This window comes from Lactuca serriola, chromosome 4 (assembly GCF_051521515.1).
Source record: "Lactuca serriola cultivar US96UC23 chromosome 4, Lser_US96UC23_V15, whole genome shotgun sequence".
NCBI lineage: Eukaryota > Viridiplantae > Streptophyta > Magnoliopsida > Asterales > Asteraceae > Lactuca > Lactuca serriola.
The window spans coordinates 396,668,766-396,689,532 of record NC_136411.1 but is presented as its reverse complement, the minus strand read 5'-3'; the positions used below and the strand labels follow the sequence as shown (position 1 = coordinate 396,689,532).

The 20,767-nt window shown below is 35.2% G+C and overlaps 4 protein-coding genes across 5 annotated transcripts; 3 read left to right on the top strand and 1 right to left on the bottom strand.

Moving 5' to 3' along the window:
* Positions 1–249: 249 nt before the first annotated feature.
* Positions 250–4,071, top strand: LOC145097959 (sister chromatid cohesion 1 protein 2-like). The gene is made up of 10 exons (XM_079035638.1): positions 250–612; positions 1,446–1,824; positions 1,907–1,944; positions 2,048–2,425; positions 2,521–2,647; positions 2,827–2,945; positions 3,026–3,376; positions 3,445–3,466; positions 3,578–3,698; positions 3,766–4,071. The coding sequence occupies exons 1-10, from the start codon at positions 480–482 to the stop codon at positions 3,877–3,879; spliced, it is 1,782 nt and encodes a 593-aa protein (XP_078891764.1). The 5' UTR covers positions 250–479; the 3' UTR covers positions 3,880–4,071.
* Positions 4,072–10,529: 6,458 nt separating this feature from the next.
* LOC145097958 (Ribosomal protein L13 family protein) lies at positions 10,530–12,401 on the top strand. The gene is made up of 5 exons (XM_079035637.1): positions 10,530–10,753; positions 11,376–11,447; positions 11,520–11,686; positions 11,787–11,898; positions 11,990–12,401. Exons 1-5 carry the CDS (start codon positions 10,715–10,717, stop codon positions 12,221–12,223), a joined length of 624 nt encoding a protein of 207 aa, XP_078891763.1. The 5' UTR covers positions 10,530–10,714; the 3' UTR covers positions 12,224–12,401.
* Positions 12,402–14,416: 2,015 nt separating this feature from the next.
* Positions 14,417–17,644, top strand: LOC145097956 (Rubisco methyltransferase family protein). Of its 2 annotated transcripts, none has more exons than XM_079035635.1 (11): positions 14,417–15,077; positions 15,153–15,224; positions 15,432–15,637; positions 15,719–15,805; positions 15,944–16,036; positions 16,113–16,270; positions 16,354–16,438; positions 16,520–16,606; positions 16,942–17,052; positions 17,132–17,233; positions 17,323–17,644. In XM_079035635.1, exons 1-11 carry the CDS (start codon positions 14,690–14,692, stop codon positions 17,488–17,490), a joined length of 1,557 nt encoding a protein of 518 aa, XP_078891761.1. In that variant the 5' UTR covers positions 14,417–14,689; the 3' UTR covers positions 17,491–17,644. The 2 variants fall into 2 exon arrangements, with proteins under 2 accessions (XP_078891761.1, XP_078891760.1); XM_079035634.1 differs by having other exon boundaries at positions 14,418–15,077; positions 16,942–17,061.
* Positions 17,490–19,828, bottom strand: LOC145097957 (kelch repeat-containing protein At3g27220-like). Its single transcript, XM_079035636.1, has 7 exons — positions 19,481–19,828; positions 19,080–19,274; positions 18,775–19,007; positions 18,536–18,706; positions 18,345–18,450; positions 18,037–18,243; positions 17,490–17,904 (listed from the first exon to the last, which is right to left on the bottom strand). Exons 1-7 carry the CDS (start codon positions 19,691–19,693, stop codon positions 17,728–17,730), a joined length of 1,302 nt encoding a protein of 433 aa, XP_078891762.1. The 5' UTR covers positions 19,694–19,828; the 3' UTR covers positions 17,490–17,727.
* Between the last annotated feature and the right edge of the window lie 939 nt (positions 19,829–20,767).

The window sequence follows — 20,767 nt, the reverse complement described above, 5'->3', positions numbered from 1 at the left end:
TACAAAATAAAGGTTTTTATATAACACGAAACAGTAGATGAGTTAACGAAACAGTAGTCGAATCTTAGTCTTTCGTGGGCTAGTTTTTTTTTTTTTTTTTTTTTTGACTTTTTTTTGACTTTTGATAGGTAATTAAAGATTTTTACTAAATTAGTATTTTTCCCACGTAAATACAGTGTTTGTCATCACATATTAATGACTCTTTCATGAAAATGTTAAATGTGTCTAAATTTTTGATTTTCTCTTTTTAAAATTGGAAACTTGTCTGCGACGCTCAAAACCTCGACCGTTTTCTTCTTCCCTCCCCATTTCTATACCACCATTTCCTCTCTCATCGCTCTTTTGCAGAGTAGTAGACGCACCATTTCATTTCCATTTCAGATGCACAGAGTGATAATCAAACCACAAATCCCATTACGTCTTTGTTTACATGTGTATTTATAAGAGAAGGGGTTTTGATCAAGTGTATTTAAGTTAAAATGGGGACGATATACAAACATATGTTAATGGGGAATAAGAAGGTGGATTTGGGACATGTTTGGATGGCTGCTCACTTTCCGCATCGTATCAGGAAAGAATTTGTTCAACAGACGAACATCAGTTCTTCTGTCGGTTAGTTGTCGGTTTAATTTTCTGTGTCGCTTTGTCTTTCATTGAAGATACAGGAATTAGAGTAAGATGAAAATCACGTGAACTTCTTCGATAAAAAAAAATTCTTCAGCGTTTTGCAGAAACTAAATCGGGGTTCATTTATTTTTACTAATTTTGATTTCTGGTTCGTTTGCGTTTAACGTCGGTAACTATTGTTGTTCATCCGTACTGAGAGTTGCGAATGATGGTGGATATTTCAACACCAAGGCCATACATATGATTATTTGCTGTGCTCCATTGATGGTTTAATACCCGTTCAGTTTTTTCTTTAAAAAAAAATTCTAGAAAAAATGCGATTATTTTAATCTATAAATCGTTTGGGGGTTCGATTGTTTGTATGCTTGAAACCTAGGGTTTTTTTTAACTGGTTAGCGGCTAGAAGAAGATTTATTTTCGTTACTCGACTCTTCTTTTTCTTCATTACTTGTGACTGTTGTTTTGACTGTTTGCTTTCAAAGTCAGCACCATATATTTGATGCATTTCTCACTTTTATAAAGGGGAAAAATGAACCATCTTCTGTTGCCCCACAAATTTTGGGTCGTGAAAATCGTGTATGAAATTGTATCTTCGAATTATGTTTTAGAACTTGCAAGTTTGTTGCTGAAAATTTAGGCAATATTATATGTTGACCCTAAAAAGGGGTTTTCCTGCTTTTTCAACCTTGTAGAAAAGTGTTTGTTCATTATCCTTGCAATCTTTGTCATGGACTTTTGTTACTTTGAAACTGCTCCATACTTTTATTTCTTATATATTTAATATTTCTGACATATGCTTCTTTTTGTGTTTGACTCAGATAAAATATTGGTAGACCAAGTTCCAGTTGTAACATATAGAATCTTAGGATTTCTTCTACTAGGAGTGACGAGACTATACTCCAAGAAAGTCGAGTATCTGCTTATTGACTGCAATCATAGCCTGTATGAAATGAAAGTCTATCTTGAAGGGAGGAAAAAAGTCAACACTAACGTTGGTGGCATGTGCTTACCAGAGCCTTCAAGTCAAAGATCCAAAACTAACATTGTAGCCATGGATGCACCAGAATCTTCTAGTAGAAAAAAATCCAACACTTTCATTGATGCTATGCGTGCAGAATTCTCTTCAATTACCCTGCCACAAAATTTTGAACTGGATGCTTTTGATCTTCAAGTTGTAGAAGATGAAAGCAGCAGCGAGTGCGTTACTTTTTGAATTTCTCAATTTTGTTTTGCAGCATTTATTTCTATCAGTTTTTGATTTGTTTCTTGAAAATCACAGACACCATGTGAAATCCAATCTAGAGATTGTTCTTCCTGGTAAGATATTCAAGTGCATGTTTTTTTATTATTAATTGTGTAATCTAGGTAGGAGATATGTTAACCTAGTTGTTGTATTTGTATGATTGTTTTCTTTAAACAGATACAGATGCATGGGAAAATGACGAAACAGGACATCACTCAGAAGCAAGCCCCGAGAATCTTCGGACAAGATTCTCCCTGGAGGATCGCCTGGCTCCCATGGAACTTGATGAGCCTGATGAAGAAGTAACTCTTCCCAAAATACCCTTTCTTGAACAAGATCCAGAATGGAGGAAAACAAGTTCTTGTGATAACTACATGACATTTGAAGATAGAAACGATAAGCATCAAGATGAAGAGGAGTGTACAACTGGGGAGAAAGAAGAGAAATCAGTTTTAGAAACATTGATGGATGATAACATAACGGTCAAACCTAGTCCACAAAAATTGTCGGTTGCTGTTAACGTGACACCTCAGTCGAAAGGTCCCTCTGTTTCGGGTAATTTTTTATTATTTTGAAATCAACATAATATATGTCGTATGAGGTTTGTATTTATTTATGAAATAAATAAATGTTGGTTGAATTGATTTCAGGTAAACATAAATCGGATAGTATGGTTGTTCGTACTCCAGCTGTCCAAGAGCGCGTTATTAGGGCATCAATATCAAATTCAAGGAAGCGCAAATGTGTTTATGATGATGTCACTGTCATTCGTAACGTGTGAGTGATGTCATCCTTTTGTTCTGCTAATTATGTGTCAACTTGCATAGAAGCCCAATCAAATTCAAATGAAGTTACTTTAAGTATTTCATACTTTCTTTCTCTCTAAAATAAATAAATGAAGAAGATGATATATTATTAGAAATTCTGAATGCTATTTTCTTCAATCTTGGTTGCAGGGTGTATAAAGACTGGGTCACAAATGCAAGCGATCTTGTAGCCAAAAGAACCAAAGTTCCAACCACTAGGAGTAGGACCAGGTCTTGTGATTATATTTTCATCCAACCTATAATTCCTTGTGAGCTTTCTTTCTTTCTTTAATTCATTCTTGAATATTGTAAGTTGCAATGTAAGGAATTAAATTTGTCCCTTCATCAGTGAATGCAGGTTTTCCATCTGATTTGAGGTCTGCCATTTCCAGAATTGAGGTGGAGCAACTGCAGCTGCAAGCAGCTATAGAAGTTGCTGATGATGGGGTTGGGGTTGGGGTTGGAATAGGATCATGTGATGCTGCTGCTGCTGCTATTATGCTAAAAAGTGCTGAAGAAAATGAAGCAGAAATAATTGCTCCATTAACGCCAACAACTCAATCTGCATCAAAGGCCAACCAAGAGGGCCCCACAAGTTCATGTGAAGACATGTTTCCAATCAATGATCAAGAATCGGATAATCTTCAATCTGTTTCCAGGCAGGGGCCAAGCTCGTCACACCTACAAAACCAAGGACATGGTATGCAACTTTTTATATATTTATTTTCTCTAGAGATCTTCTGATGAAATCATGTTTTTATTTTGCAGAAAATTGGTCGGCTCTAACAAAGTAAGTTTGATGATCATATATTAGTGTTCTACTTTTTTTTCTAACATCGAATCAATTTTTTTATTTAAAAAAAAAAACTCATTTGGATGTATTATTTATTTTGTTATGCAGAAGTGTTGGGGGTTACCTGCACTCTAGCTTCACACACAAGAAAGATGAAGTTGTAAAGTTGAGTCAGATTTTGAAGGAGAAAACAAAGAGAGAAAGTGCAATGTTTTTCTCTGAGATGCTGGTAAGAAAGAAACAGCATCTACACATTTACAAATGGAACGGTTGTTTTGAAAAAATGATATATGCAGGTTTTGAAAACGGGAGGTTATGTTGATGTTAAACAAAAGAAGGCATATGATGAGATATTTGTGATGCAAACTTTGAAGATGAAGGAAGTCTTTGGAGCAGATACCCGGGAGTGAGAGAGATGACAGCAACCCCTGTCTGTGCTATGCTGTTGTTTGTACAGAAGGTTATAACAAAAAATAGTAAAACTAGCTAACAAAAAGTTCTATCTTTTTTTTTCCTTGTTTTCTTATGAAGTTGTTTGGATCTTTAGTTCGTTAGGCGTTTACATTGGTAAATTTATGTTTTTGTTTTTTTTTTTTTTTAAATTATTCTTCTGTTAATTAATCTGCGCTATGGTCTAATCACTTACAAATAGTACAATGCTATTAACCGGTAAATGCCATTATGAACACTATTAAGAACAAATGTTGTTAAGAACAAATGCTGTTAAGGACAATGCTATTAATTGGTTATTAAGTCTACATTGCACAAAGTAGTGCATTCTAGTCTGTGACGGGGCTACACAAAGTACAATGCTACAATTGTTACTAAGTACACAAAGATGAAAAGAACATTGCTATCAAGAACATTTCTACATTTACGTTTAATTCACGTACATATTACTTTTCACAAAGTAGAATACCAAAAATAGTAGTACAAAAAGTTCATTGTCACAAAGTAAAATGTCAATAATAGAATGCTACACAAAGTACAAAGCACCAGATTCAACCTTCGCCTCTATTTTACCTGTTTTTCAACCTTCACCTCTATTGGTTCCTTTAACCCCTTGTTCACCTTTTCTGATCAATGACTATCATTTCATCATCTTCATTTAAATATCCATTTCATCTGGAAGCCATTCATGCACCTTGTATTCATAATGTTCGATATACGAGTTAATCCTTCCCCCAATGTCAAAACCATGATTTACGAATTATATCAGACACTTCAACTACATCATAAGTCTTATCCCTACATAGAACTGCATGCTGGGAACACAATAATTAAACATTGTGGATTGGTTCCTTTATAACTTCATGAAGAAATAAAGCAAAATTGTAGTACATATTTATGAAAGCCACATCAATGTACGTACATTAAGATTTGGGATTCTACATAGCTTATAAGGTTTGGTAATTCGTATTGGTAGGAAGAAGCTTGAATAGTGCACGTCCACCGCCAACGTTGTATCAACATCAGCAAGGGCCATTGATGAACTGGAAGCTATTATGCAACTAAGATCTTTCTTCTAGGATCAGGATCAGGGTTTTCAAACATGCATTGTATAAAATTAAAGATAAGTGTACGTAAATCGATGTTCTATAAGGTTGATTGATGCGTAAGGTCTTCCGGTATGGAAGGGCTTTCACGCATGAAAGCTAAGGTTGAGGGGGGTTTCCACCTGTGAACACTGCCCCAAAACCTAGTGGTTGTCTTGTTGCTTTCACAGAAGGACTCTCTCTCTCTCACACACACACTGACCCCAAAACTAGTAAACATGTGGTGGAATGACGTGACATACTCTTCACTAACGATGATACCGGATAGCCTAACCCTATGCTCAACTTCGTTCCCGCTTAATGGATGGTCATCACATTTAAGAGTGGAAGGGCTTAAAGAGTTTCCAGAATGAACTATTACACGTTTGATTGCCACCTCATAAAAAACTACATTTAACCGGTGAAACGGGACAATTTTTGATAAAAAAATACAAAAGTTGCTCATAAACCCCCATGGAGAAAAGAAAAGGATGATACTTGCTCAATAGGTGGATATAGTTTTTTTTTAAAAGCTTTTTTTTCCAATTGGAAATTAATGGTTATTACTATATTATTACTATATTTGTACGTTTCTTTAATATGCTTGTTTATATGGTTAATTTTGGTTATACAATCCAATGTATGAGCTCACTACAATTCAAACTAGACAACACATGTTAGAAACATATCACAAGGATACGTGATATATATATATATATATATATATATATATATATATATATATATATATATATATATATATATATATATATATATATAAAGTGAATGTTTTAAATAAAAAACAACATAATGTACATGATCATTGCAGTTATCGTACAAATTAGTAATGCATACATTTAATGTGGATAAATAAATTCATTAAGATGCTATTTGGTTTGCATAATATTTCTGAAGCAATTGTAATTGGAACTTGGAACTGGAAAATGAATCTTGCTGGAATTTGAATCAAATTCCATATCTTGTTTGATTGACATGAAATGGAATTGGAATTAAATTCAGATTTTGTTTGGTTCGTAGGAAATGGAATTTAAATCCATGTAAAATGACAAAACTACTCTTTTTGTCTATTTTGTAAAGATACATTATATAAGTTATAAAGATAGTAAAATTTAGGTCGTTGTGGCAGTGGTTGTGGTGGGTGGCGGTGACGATGGAGTGACGGTTGATGGTGATGACTGTAGTGACAGGTGATGGTGGCGCCGGTGGTAGTGGCGGTGACAGTGGTGGCAACGACAGTGACATTGGTGGTGGGTGGTGGCGGTGGTGCTATTGGTGGGTGGTGGGTGGCAACGACAGTGGTGTGGTGATGGTGGTAGCGGCATTGGTGACAGTGATGAAGGGTGATGACGGTGGTGGTTGCGGCGACGACGGTGAGAGTATTGGCGGCGACGGTGGTAGTGGTGATGTGTGATGGTAGTGGTGGTGGTGGTGGAGATAGTAATGGTGATGAGTGGTGGGAATGACGATGGTGGCAATAATAGTGGTGGTGGTGGTATTGGCGGTAGCGGCGGTGGCGCCGACGATGGTGGTGGTGGTGTCGGCGATGGTGGTAACGGTGGTAGTGGTGGTGGCGGGTGATGGTGGTGGTGGTAACGATGGTGGTGGCAGTGGTGGTGAATGGTTTTCTGATAAGTAAAAGAATGTTTTTGTAATCTGTCATTTTCTTGACGAGAATGAATGTTTTCCATCCAACTTTGGAAGGAATCCACTTTCTTTTATATGAATCTTTTTTCCTCCTCTAAATCCACCTAAACGCATGAATTCGAGAGAATTTAAATCATTTTCTCTCGAATTTAATTCATTTATGCCAACCAAACGCGGCCTCAGTAGAAATATACTTCCCATATCATATGTACGTTGGGTTGTATGTGTATAAATTTTGTATGTAGTTTCTTTTATATTTTGGTCATCTTTAAAAAAACTTTGACGATAAAATTTAAGTTAAGATTTTACTAATAGGAGGATTAAATAACTTTTACCATAATATTTTGGTTATGGTATTTCTTTTATATTTTGGTCCACTTAAAAAAATGCTATTTTAAGTGGAGATTCGGCAAAATTAGCTGAAACGTGGTAGTTAGGAGCTGAAAGTTGGAACTGTAGTTTTTATTTGTATATGAGTGTTCGGACAAAAGTAGGTAGAGACTTTTAAAACATGTAAAATTACAAAAAAAAAAAAAAAAAAAAAAAAAAAAAAAAAAAAAAGACATATAAAACACACATAATTTAAAAAATGGTAATTAAGTCAATTTATAAAATTATAAAAAAGTTTTTTTATTAAATGATAGTTTTTAGATTTGAAGTTTATTGTTTTAGCTAAAAATTAGAAGTTTCTAATGATTTTTTCGAGCTTTTTTCTAAAAGATTAAAAGCTAAAATCTTCCAAAACAAAAAAAATTATGTGTCTAACACATCCTAACTTGTATGGCCAACCTACGAAGATATGATAGTTGGTGCCAAATTTTGCACAAAAGTCTATTATTGACCTAAACACTCTTGAGGCAAAGAAAAACTGATATTTTTATTTTTATTTTTTTACGACAAAATTTGTTTATTAATAAAATATTTAGAAATGTTTTATTATTATAGTTACTAAGTGTGAGACTCATGTATTACACGAGTTTATTAAAAATAAAAATTTAATATCAATATATAAATATGAAATATTTTATAATGTAATACTTTACATAACAGAATGTAATGTAATTTTCTGAAAATTTGCAAAATAAATTAAATCGTTTGAAGTATTTATGAGAATTTATTACCAAATTAATAGGATGATTTTGTTTTCTTATAAAACTCATTACAATTTTATTGAATTTTATTTTAGGAAAATGGAAATCCTTAAAAAATGAAAAGTGGAAAATAAAATTTCTAAAATTCTCATAAAATGACAAGTGTCAAAATAAAGATGAAGATGACACGTGGCAAAAAAAACCTCATTTATTAGGCCGGACGGAGTGGGGTGAGGGAAGGGCGAGAGAACCGATCCCACACCTGTGCACACTGCACCGTGGGTGCGGGAAAGGAACCGCGGGAAGCTACCGGGGGAAGAGAGTCCCGCTCTCTCTCTCTCTCTCTCTCTCTCTCTCTCTCTCTCTCTTCCAACTATTGGCCACTGCAATTTTTTTTTCTACTTTATACTCAAACGGCTATATAGCCGTTAATATATATATATATATATATATATATATATATATATATATATATATATATATATATATATATATATATATATATATATTATTTTTTCCTTTCCTTTTCTTAATCTATAAATACTCACACATTTTATCATTTTTTAAACCATAATCTATATTTCTCTCTAAAAAATATTACTCAAAATGTCATCATCTTCATCATCCGATTTGACGATAGTAGAGGAGGCTAAGTTTATCGGTTCCGTTATGGCGAAAACGGTTGCATACTATCAAAACCGACTTGGTGAAACATCACGTGCACGACCTAACCTAAGAAAGCCGTCGTTACATAAAAATCACGAAGCCAGACACAATCGTCTTATAGAAGATTATTTTGCAGATGACGTCGTTTACGCTGTAAAGTTTCGACGTCGGTTCCGGATGAGGAAGAAACTATTTTTACGTATTGTTGGCGATTTGGAAGGTCGTTTTCCATATTTCCAATGGAAAATGGATGCAAGGGGAAAAAAAGGGTTCTCTCCATTCAAAAATGCACGGCTTCAATTCGTCAGCTAGCATACGGCATGGGCGCAGACAAATGGGACGAGTATTTTAGAATGTCAGAGCGTACCGTGAGGGACTCTGTGTACAAGTTCTGCAAAGCGATCTGTTTGGTTTACGGGCAACGATATTTGCGCAAACCAACTATCAACGATATCCACCAATTGTATACGGTGCATGAAGGCAATTATGGATTCCCTGGAATGCTAGGTAGTATCGATTGCATGCATTGGAGTTGGTCATTATGCCCCAACGCATGACGTGGTCAGTACATGAGAGGCGACCACAAAGAGTCGGCGATTATTCTAGAGGCTATCGCATCACATGATCTTTGGATATGGCATGCATTCTTTGGTCCAGCTGGTGCAAACAATGACATCAACGTGCTAGACCAGTCGCTTGTATTCAACGATATCTACCTTGGAAAGTCACACGATGTACCTTTTCAAGCAAATGGGGTAGCATATAAGCATGGATACTATCTTACTGACGGTATATATCCTCCCTTGTCTGTTTTTGTAAAATCGTTTACATGTCCTAACGACCCGAAAAAGAAAAAGTTTAAAGAGGCGCAAGAGTCAACTAGGAAGGATGTGGAGCGAGCATTTGGTGTACTTAAGAGACGTTGGCAAGTACTAACGGTCGGGGCAAGGTCATATGAGGTGAAAAGGTTACAACATGTAATGTATGCATGTATCATATTGCATAATATGATTCTTGAAGACGAAGGAAGAGCAATTTGCTGATACAACGAAAATGAAGTTTTGCCAAATGTCGAAGGAGCAGTCGTTGGTACACAAGAGTATAGGGTGAATAGAAGAGAAGTACACAATCACGACCTTCATCAGGCCCTTCGTGCTGATTTGGTGGAGTACATTTATAGGGCTCATGTTCAGCCCCGACACGAGTTATCTTACGATGATGATTTGTTTGACGAATCAGACGAGAATTCTGATATGTTCGTTGAGAGTGAAGATTCTGACGACGAGAGTGACGCTGGGGAGAATGATGCAGATGATCTAGGCGAGGAAGAAGACGATGATTCCGAGTGATGTATATAGGTTTAAATAAAATTATGATATTAATTAATAATTTTTACTATGTTGTAGTTTGTTTGATTTTTTTTTTTTTTGGGGGGGGGGTGGATTTCTACTTATTTAAATATTAGGGTTAATGTAATTTTTATTTTACTTAATGAAATGCTTTCTATTTTTAATTAAATTTTATGTTTGATATTAATTTAAAAATTATAAATAAAAATTAAATTTTATTTAAAATATATATAAAAAAAATGAGGGAAAGGTTTTCCTCCTAGTCCTTGGCTTTTAGGTGAGGGATAGAAGGGTATGGCCCACCAAAAGTAAGTGAGGGAGTCATCCCTCCCACTCCTTCCAGTGTCTTAAAAGAGGATAAAACAACTCTTTCACAAGTCAATCAAAAGAAAAACATGTTGGGAAATCTACGATTCTGTAACCAATAATTTAAAATAAAGCTTAATGCTTATGAATAAATATCTTATATTAAAAGTAATTACGTCTCGTATTTAATGTTTTCCTAATCATTTTATCACCGTGTTTAATAATTGGACCATGATATTGAATCAACCAAATCCAAAATTAAGAATGTAAATTGGGTCGTTGTTTTTTTTTTCAAGTTGAATTTTGTTTTGGGCATTTACAATTACAAACCAAATCGCCGAAACAGGCCTCAAGGCCCCAATGCCTCAAAAACGTTTGAAAGGTAATGGGCTTAAAAAAATATACTAATTTATTTTCTAGGCTCAACTTTGAAAGTAAAATAACATTTTTGACCTTTTCCCATATACGATCGGCTCTCTCCCCTGAATACCCAAATCGACAGAGCCTTCCATACGTCACTCGAAAGTCGAAATCCCTAGGGTTTTAGCTGGTTTTATGTTCCATCCCTTAATCATACACTTCTCTGATTCTTCTTGATTCGGGTTTTAGGTCAACCAGATTTTGTTTTATAAAATGTCGGTGGCACCTCAGGCTTTTAGTGGCAACCTCAAGGTACACTTGTCTCATTTCCCTATCTTCTAACTATATTCGTTGGATAAATTCATATATTGTTTGAATGTAATTTGTATGTGATGTCCAATACTTAGATACTTTCTTCTGCAACCTTTAGTTTAAACGTTTTAAATATCCTTGAATATTTTGATTGTGAGTTCTTTAGAGTACACAATACACTGTACTACACCGGCTTGATTTGTTATGCCCTTTTTTCGTAAATCTATTGATTAAGCTTAATAGTATGTGAAACATCCATCTGTAGTATTGATTCCCATTGGTTTTACATAGTTACGCAATTCTAAGTAATATACAAGCTAAATCTTTGTGCTAAAATAAAAGAAATTGGGACAGAGTGTAGCTGCTTCATATGATAGAATTCAAGGTTCAAAGCTGAAGTTTTATGAACAAATAGAAATTTTGGAAATCCTCTCCGATCATACAATAAATAATGAGAGTTTAATCCATGACAAATAAATGAGTTTTAGATGATCAATTGTTAAGCTTTTCTTGGTTGGTAAAGTGTCAATTGGGAAGCATAAGACAAGTTGATTTTGGAAAGGAAAAGTAATAGTATTTTTGTTAGTTAAATTGGGAGTTTGAGAAATTGAAAATGTTGCAGAAAGCAGTTGCTGGTATAAGACGCATCAATTTGGAAGGATTGAGATGGAGAGTGTTTGATGCGAAGGGCCAGGTTTGTGTGTTTGAGTAAAAGTTGATTTGACAATCTGATTAAGAAATGTTAATGGGAAATGTAATAATACAGGTTTTAGGGCGATTAGCATCACAAATATCAACAGTGGTTCAAGGAAAAGACAAGCCTACATATGCACCTAATCGTGATGATGGGGACATCTGTGTTATCCTTAATGCTAAACACATCGCTGTCACTGGGAGAAAACTTACTGACAAATTTTACCGATGGCACACTGGGTACTTATCATTTTCTCTAACATTATTATTTTACATCCGACAAAATGTTATGTTATGTAAACCTGTTTTCAGAATAATAATAAGTGAAGTGATGTGACAGGTATATTGGGCACCTGAAAGAAAGGAGTTTAAAGGACCAGATGGCCAAGGATCCTACAGAAGTCATCCGCAAAGCTGTCCTTCGCATGCTCCCAAGAAATAAACTTCGCGATGTCAGTCTGAGTACTTAACAATTTTATTTTAATGATTACCAATCATGACATGCTCCATGGAATGTAATCACTAATTCCATTCCATTTTCAGGACAGAGATCTTAAGCTGAGAATATTCCCGGACAGCGAGCACCCATTTGGGGACAAGCCGCTTCAACCGTATGTGATGCCACCTAGACAAGTCCGTGAGATGCGTCCACGTGCAAGGCGGGCCCTCATTAGAGCACAAAAAAAGGCAGACCAACAACAACAAGGTGCTAACAAAATCAGCAAAGGTAAAAAGAGAGATGAAACACACAACTCACAGCTCACTGCTTCTGCTTGATTCATTACAAGACACCAACCCAACTTTATTACTCCACACCACTTCTTTTTTTCATTAGCTTCTTCTGTTTTCTGTTTTTGTTTGTATTCAATAAATGAACTTTGAAACCATCACAATTTTTTTCTTCATATTATGCCAACAATTTTAAATCTTATGGGTATATCAATATTAATAGCTAGCATGTGTTTTTAGACCAACCAAAAAAGACCTGTGTGTGTATTTGTTATTGCCAGAAATTTAATAACTTATGGTATGTCATGTGATGATATGTTTGTGCCTACCGAGTGTATGGTATATATGTATAATGTAATTCTGTTTAATGTAGGACTGCGTTGGTGGCAGTGTAAGAATGTATTGTAAGCCTCATTTGTGAGTACGTAAAGATTTTTATCAGATTTTCTATGCAATCAAATTCGGAGTATTATATAACAAGTTAACTTTAAACTATGTTTGCTTACATTCTATTTTGGAGAATATAGAGAAAAGAAAATGAAAATTATTTTATATTCTTGAATAATGAATATGAAAGAAAAAGATTTTAAAGCTGCCAATTTTTTCAAGTTCAAGAGAAGGTAGAATAAAAACACTGACGAATTTTTATAATTTTTATTCATACTTCATACATATTTCGTATTTGATCATTTGCAGGATGCCCGTTAGGATAATAGCAAAAAAGTTTTTTTTTTTTTTTTTAATAAATATAATGTTCGAGTAAAAAATAAGTTGAAATACAGACAAAATTGCAAAAATGGTCCATGTGGTATGCATTTTTATGGGGTTTTAGTCCAAACCACGATTTTTTTGGATTGATGGTCCTTTTGAGGTGATTCGTCTGTGATTTTGGTCCCTCGGTAATTGAAATGACTGTAATGCCCTTCTGATTTATTTTTTATGTTTTTTCCATTTAATTTAAATGAAAAATAAAATAAATAATAAAGTTGGGCCTCTCTCTCTCTCTCTCTCTCTCTTCGTTTGGATTGTTTGGAAGGGAATGATGCGAGTTTGATAAACAATGGGACTTGGGGAAATAGGTGGTACTGGTGGTGATTCGGGTTCGATGCCGGAATCAATGGCGTTGGAAACTTGTTCCTCTTTTTGGATCGATCAATTCGTCGATTTCAGCTTCAAATTTGACCTAAATTGGGGTTAACAACGATGACGATGGAGTTGGTGGATAAGAAGGTTAAAGTATATGTTGCTTTGGTTCGATTGAAAGGTAATGAGAACGAATCTCAAATAATTCCTGAATCCGAGAGTATAATCTACAATCTTTCATCCACGATTCAAATGCAAACGAGTATGATAATGACCTTGTGTATGCTCCGATTTACAAGAGCCAACCTTCTGTGCCTCCATTTTCGCATCAAAAGTTTGAAATCATGAAAAAAAATGAAAGCAGTGGCATTGTCTGATTCCTCTACACAAATCAGTGCTTCACAACAATAACAATGTGGCCCGGTTTTTTTAATTGTGTGCTTGTGGTTTAGGTGTGTTTCTTCAAATCGTTTTTGAAACAAAAAAACCCTGAAATCGAAATCGATTTGTGTATATGAGTTCATCCCCAAAAATTGATTTGATTGTGTATGAGTGTTTTTATTTTTGGAATCGAGTTCCAAAAACCCAACAAGCGAAATACAACACTGAACACACATACACACCAAATTATACCGTCCATGATCTGGAAAATGGCGGAGGCAAAAAAACTCGATTCTTTCTCGTTTGTTTATCCACCTCCTGTGTACACGTGTGATTTGTGTATGTGTTTAATTTAATCATGTGTGTGTGTTCAGTGTTTTTTTTTTGAGAGAGAGAAATAGAGATAGAGAGAGATGGGCCCAACTTTATTATTTATTTTCTTTTTTATTTAAATTAAATAAAAAACATAAAAAATAAATCAGAAAAGCATTATAGTCATTTCAATTTACCGAGGGACTAAAATCACAAACAAACCATCTCAAAAGGACTACCAATCCAAAAAAGTCGTGGTTTTGACTAAAACTCTAAAAAATACATACAACAGGGACCATTTTTGTAATTTTGTCTATATAATAAGAAATAATTATTACAAATACATTACTCTTTCTTGCATTTAGGCTCATAAAGTTTTATAAAACATTTTTTATTTTTTCAAGAATTAAAAGTATATTTTGAACAATAAAATGTTGATACAATAGTTTGAGAAGATGGTTTTCTGTTTTTGTTTCCTTTACAAAAAAAACTAAAAGAAAGTGGAGAAGACAGTGTTAGATTTCCCTCCAATGATAAATACTGCCGAAGAAGTTAGCACTTAGTAGCTTCTCCTTATCCTCCTCCCTGCACACAACTGAACGCTACCAACAAAATATCCCCATCAGACCCACCAAAATCTTCACAATTTGCCTTACAAATTGTTCAATCTCATAAGCCCTAACCCTAATTTTCATTTTTCCAACCGGCTTCTGACTGAACCAGATCAATAGCATCATCATGGACGTCGCTTATCTACAACAAACCAAATGCGTATTCAGTTTCAATCCAATTTACTCCTCCACTCATAATCGCCCTGTCTCCGTTCCTTCTAAGGTAGCATTCATAAATTCGAGAGATTACCAGCATAATGCTCGTCGTTCGTTTCGGTGGCGGAGTCGGAACATGTGTCTGGCATCGAGCTCCGATACACTTGTCTCCGGGAAGTCGTCTTCTCCCACGGTTGCCAGCAAGAAAGATAAAGAGTTTGAAGAGGAGGAAGACTTGAAATCTTGGATGCATAAGAATGGTTTACCTCCGTGTAAGGTAGTTCTCAAAGACAGGCAGGCGTATGATTCACGACATCCTTCCATTCATTACGTCGCTGCAAGCGAGGATTTACAGGCAGGTGTTGCTGTGTTGATTTTCTTGCCTGAATTAGTTGAAGTTTATTTGATGATCTAGCTATGTGTAATGCAGGCAGGTGATATTGCATTTTCTGTTCCGAGTTCGCTGATTGTAACACTCGAGAGAGTTTTGGGGAATGAAACCGTCGGTAAGATGCTGTTCAATTTTACTAAGGCTTTCTTTATTGGATGTGCGTATGGTTGGCATTATTAGTTGATGCACTCAATTGAGTACACAACTTGATCATGATCTAGATACGTCATTACATCTGAGTAATAGTCAGATAAACTACCCTCCTCCTTCTGTCTTATAGATCATTGTTATGAGTGACGTTTCTTCCTAATCTATGTTGCAGCGGAACTGTTAACCACAAACAAACTATCAGAGTTAGCTTGCCTTGCGTTGTATCTAATGTACGAGAAAAAACAAGGAAAAGAATCTTTCTGGTACCCATATATCAAAGAGCTTGATCGTCAGCGTGGTAGGGGACAGCTAGCTGTTGAATCACCACTCTTATGGTCTGAATCTGAGCTCAATTATCTTACAGGAAGTCCAATAAAGGTATCTATCTGTTCCTATCCTAAGTTTTGAATTTAAGAATATACACCCCTAACACATTACACATACATCCCTCCCTATCAGGCTGAAGTTGTTGAAAGAGCAGAAGGCATCAGAAAAGAGTATAATGAGCTTGACACTGTCTGGTTCATGGCTGGATCCCTATTTCAGGTTGTTTAGTTTTTTTTTTCCTTGTTCATTTTAGTTATTACTTGGAATGGTTTTAGTTTTGTTTGTGTAGATTTGGATTCTTCATGTCACACGACTGACTGACTCTGATTAACCTTTTTTTGGTTCTTGTTTGAGCAGCAATATCCATTTGATATCCCTACAGAGGCCTTTTCTTTTGAGATATTCAAACAAGCTTTTGTAGCAGTTCAATCTTGTGTGGTGCATTTACAGGTTTGCCTACTATTTGTATATGTGCTATGCCTTGGTATCTGTTATTAAGTATGCAATGGTTGGTGTAAAATTTCAGAAAGTGAGTTTGGCAAGAAGGTTTGCATTGGTTCCTCTTGGACCTCCTCTGTTGGGGTATAGGAGCAATTGCAAGGCGATGTTAACAGCTGCAGAGGATGGAGCTGTCCAGTTGGTTGTTGATCGCCCATATATAGCCGGACAGTCTATTGTAGTATGGTATGTAATACTATGTATCTTCCTTTTAGTTTTGGATTATATTCAGAAGAAAGTAGAAACATTTTGATTTTGTATATATGTAGGTGTGGGCCACAACCTAATTCCAAATTACTCATCAATTATGGTTTTGTTGATGAAGATAACACTTATGATCGCTTGATGGTGGAGGTGAAGTTTCAACTTGTCATCATAATCATAATCATAATCATATATTTAGTTTTTTTTGCTTCTTACCTTTGTTGCTTCCAGGCAGCATTGAACACAGAGGATCCTCAATACCAGGAAAAGAGATTGGTTGCTCAACGAAATGGAAAATTGACCATACAAACTTTCCAGGTACAACTCACTTAACCTATATGCTTATGGGCTGGCCTTCTTGCTTCTTTTTAAATGGTTAAGCCAAAAAACCTGGCTTAATGTATTAAGACACCAAACATTTACCTCTTTTTTCCTCCCAACTACTTTCACATTATTAAAACTGATGAATATTGTGAAAATTGGTTGTTGGAGTGCAAAGGGTAAAATGGTCATTTAGATGGTTTGCATTGTTACCTATTCAGCCACTTTACCTATACAAGATTTAACTGAGAAAAAAAAAACAGCTCCATAGTTAGTTTCTGTAATTGAAAGAGATCGACTGTTGATAGATACACTTTTCCTGTCTCTGTTAGGTTAATGTGGGGAAGGAAAGAGAAACTGTTTTAGATATGCTTCCATATATGAGGCTGGGTTATGTTTCAGATCCCTCAGAGATGCAGTCGGTTATATCCTCTCAGGGTCCTGTATGTCCCGTAAGTCCTTCTTTAGTTCAATAAATCCTAATTTACAGTTTCAGTCCCTTTACTATTTCTGTGTTACCAGGTGAGCCCTTGTATGGAACATGCTGTTTTGAACCAACTAGCTACTTACTTCAGAGAAAGATTGTCTGGTTACCCCACCACTCTAAGCGAAGATGAAGCCTTGGTAATCTCTAATATTTAATAATGTTGTTTTTTTTTTTTGGCAATAATTTTAAATTAGATGGGAATTAACCAAGGAATGTTGAAATTCAGTTGGGAGAATGTGATATCGATCCAAGGAAACGAGTAGCAACACAGCTGCTGAGGTGTGAGAAGAGAATACTAAACAAATGCTTGGAGGCAACTGTTGATCTCATAAATGAATTACCAGATCTCTCTCAATCTCCATGCCCAGCACCTTATGCTCCTCTACTAAGATGAAAAATCTCAAAATTGGCTCTATCTTTCATTTACAATTGTCACTTGTGTTGTTAAGTAAACATGATATGCCCAATCAAAAAACAACCGGCATACCTTTTTAGCCTTGTACAGCCTTTTTTTTTTTTTTACCAAAAAAAAAAACTATGATTCAAAATGGGGGAACCAAATGATACACACTTGATTAAATGCTAACTAGTGAAAACTATAATGTGCAAAAAGGAAAAAAAAGGTTTAAATTTAGTGTATAAGAAGGTCGCTCAATTTTGTGCGCCATAAGTCAGCCACGACTTTCTTTGGTTGTGGATTATCGGGTCCTTTGTCTCGCTGACCAGATGTGATATAAAACCATCCATTCCAGTAAGCTGCTTGTGTGGTTTTTACACGATAAGGAAGCTTCCCAATCACATCCCATTTCTGTATACATTGACATAAGTATAATTAATTTTGGGCCCAAAAAGGTTTCTCTTGGAACGGACCAAAACATTACAAAAATCTCAGATAAAGATCAAAGTTGCAAAACAATTTTTTGTACAAAAAATCAACTACCTTTGAGTTAATATCAAATTGGAAGAGCTCTCCAACCAAAATCATTCGTTTTGTTATGGGATTTTTCTCGGTTGTGCCTCCAGCAATGACAATGGAATTGTTTAGAATTACCCATGAAGCTTCTATGTGTGAATCGGGCTTTGGCATTGGTGGCAATGTATGCCACTTCATCTTATCATCCAACATGTAAACATCGGCATAAACTACCTGAAAAGTAATTAATTGGATTGAAGTTTGAACAACACTTCAGTTTTACCTTGATATGACTTGTTCAATACTAGTAGTACAAGAGAAGAGCTCTTACCTACCTCATGCCTGCGTGAACACTTGAAGATAGGTGAGCCTGGTTTGGGCATAAAGTCACCCTCTTGACCACCAATAACATACAGCGCATCACCAACACCAACACAAGCTCTATCCAAATTCCAAACAAACATAAATATTAATTACTCTCTTTTGACTAATTGACTTGACGAACTAAATGGGCTACATGGTTTACCTGTGTGGACCACCACGGGGTATGGGCACTTCATTCCTCCATGTTTTCTCCAAAGCTTTCCCATTCTTCACCGCAATACTCCAATGATCCGTGCTTGGTGTATGCCGATTCTCCTTGCCACCACCCATTACATGAAGCCTACCCCTCCAAACTTGAGTCGCCGGAGCATACCTGGAATGGGAATTAAATTAGGTCAAACCATTCAACTTTAATTAAAAAATAAATAAATAAATAAAAACCTAGGTTGTGGTAATGGTGGAAAAGACTCCCAGCTTCTTGTTTGAGTGTCCAGCACAAATGTTTGAGAGACGGGAGGAGTTCGACACTGAGGACCTCGTTGCCCCGAGACGATGTATATATATCTTCCATCGCTTGCCATTCCTAAATGAGAATTACCCATTTCTTTTGGTGTACCAAAGCTTTCTTCCCATTTGTTGCTTCTGAAATTGTATACATCAACATGGGAATGTACCTACAACCAAATTCAAATTTAACGAATATGGGTTTTGCTTTTGCATAAAGGCTATATAAATGATTGCGTTACATGGTCAAGGGTTCTATAGCCAGAAAACACATAAAACAGGTGATTGATCTGTATTGAAGCACCATCAAGACGTGGCACAGGTGCCGGTGCCATTTCTTCCCATTTGGTTTCTGGTGCGTCTAAATCTGCAAAACTTCCTGATAGTAGCCTCTCAGGGATTTTATTTTTATGCTTCTCATTTTTAAATTCTGCAATCTACAATACAAAGTTACAATAAATAAGAGATCCTTGTTTCAACTTTCAATACACTACTAATTAGATGATTCTATATCAAGACCATAACACAAATATCAAGAGGGAAATAAAAAATGTATGCAAAATGGAAGGTTCAATTTTAGAGCATCATTAATTACATGAATAAAGTAAAATAAAAAATTTCGAAAAGTGGGGAATTATCTGACCTTATTAGTCTCGTTGGAGAAATTTGGGAGGGTTACTAGATCATTTTTCTCGCGAATCCAATTATAATGAACTGAGGTATAAACAGCGGAAGAAGAAGAAGCCCATAAATAATAGAAAATCAATGCGCCACCAACAACAACACTAGCGAACAACAACAGGACTGTTGATTTTGTGGAAATCTGTTTACTGCTGTGAATGTGATTCCTTGCCATTATCTTCTATTTCACCGAAAAATCTCGGAAACCCGATAAAACCCATATATAAGCACTGTATGCATACATAAGAACGGCGGAATAGTTTATTGAATAGATTAGCGGCCGCCAACGGTTTTCCGATTACCGCTGAAGTCCGCCGATGTTTATTTTGGTGTTGGTCGGTGAATTTCGTTGCTAAAGTGTACGGTTATTTTTATTTTTATTTATTTATTTATTATTTTCTCCGTCCCAAAATTATTGTCCACAAACAAAAAAACACAAAGATTAAGAAAAACAATCATTAGTTTTGTCTTTTTGAATAAAATGACCATCTTGCCCTTTTTTAAAAACAATGGGAAATGTGTATTTATAATTATTGATGTTTACTTTATTAAATGTTAAGGGTAATACGGTAAAAACGTATATCTATTTTTGGTAGTGGACAATAATTTTGGGACAAACTAAAATAGTAAGGTGGACAATAAAATTGGGACGGAGGGAGTATTATTTTAAAGTCTTTCGTTTCATGTGGAAAGATATTTAAGAAAAAAAAACTATAAGAAAACATAAAACATACTTTTTTTTTTATCTCAGTTTTTGATTTTATCAACATTTTCTAAATTTTAAAATATTTCTTTTTTACATTGTTAATGTCTTTGTCACCACTGTCATCGTCGTCGCCACTCCACTAACACAACCATGCCGTCACCATAACTGTCGCCACCACCATCACCACCTCTACCACCGACAGAAAATAGTTTTTGATTTTATAAGTCTGTTTTGCAAGTTTCATCTTTAATTTTCTTATAACACGGGTCGATGATTTGGTTTTAATTCATGTTAAGTCCCTGACTAAATTGAAAAAACGAATATGGTATTCTTTAATTTATTTTAACTTTATTTTTATTATTTTCTTGTTATTTTTGTTTTTATTATTCATTCATTTATTTTATTATTTATTATTAGGATCCACTAATCTACCACAACCTCAAACCTTACAACCACCACCTCATTAAATAAAATCCATAAAAATCATATTTGCAACTTAAAATGTAACATCCCAAAATTCAAGACAAAAAATTTCGTTTTAAT

Bases quoted from the DNA above. Each gene is read 5' to 3' on its own strand.
- LOC145097959 (XM_079035638.1), top strand. From the start codon at position 480: ATGGGGACGATATACAAACATATGTTAATGGGGAATAAGAAGGTGGAT. The intron at 2,426-2,520 runs GTAATTTTTTAT...AATTGATTTCAG, and splicing joins GAAAGGTCCCTCTGTTTCGG to GTAAACATAAATCGGATAGT. The intron at 3,467-3,577 runs GTAAGTTTGATG...TTTGTTATGCAG, and splicing joins AATTGGTCGGCTCTAACAAA to AAGTGTTGGGGGTTACCTGC.
- LOC145097958 (XM_079035637.1), top strand. From the start codon at position 10,715: ATGTCGGTGGCACCTCAGGCTTTTAGTGGCAACCTCAAG. The intron at 11,448-11,519 runs GTTTGTGTGTTT...GTAATAATACAG, and splicing joins TGTTTGATGCGAAGGGCCAG to GTTTTAGGGCGATTAGCATC. The intron at 11,899-11,989 runs GTCAGTCTGAGT...TTCCATTTTCAG, and splicing joins CAAGAAATAAACTTCGCGAT to GACAGAGATCTTAAGCTGAG.
- LOC145097956 (XM_079035634.1), top strand. From the start codon at position 14,690: ATGGACGTCGCTTATCTACAACAAACCAAATGCGTATTCAGTTTCAAT. The intron at 16,439-16,519 runs GTGAAGTTTCAA...TGTTGCTTCCAG, and splicing joins ATGATCGCTTGATGGTGGAG to GCAGCATTGAACACAGAGGA. The intron at 17,234-17,322 runs GTAATCTCTAAT...GTTGAAATTCAG, and splicing joins TAAGCGAAGATGAAGCCTTG to TTGGGAGAATGTGATATCGA.
- LOC145097957 (XM_079035636.1), bottom strand. From the start codon at position 19,693: ATGGCAAGGAATCACATTCACAGCAGTAAACAGATTTCCACAAAATCA. The intron at 18,244-18,344 runs GTAGGTAAGAGC...ATTACTTTTCAG, and splicing joins AGTGTTCACGCAGGCATGAG to GTAGTTTATGCCGATGTTTA. The intron at 17,905-18,036 runs GTAGTTGATTTT...CAATGTATACAG, and splicing joins AATTTGATATTAACTCAAAG to AAATGGGATGTGATTGGGAA.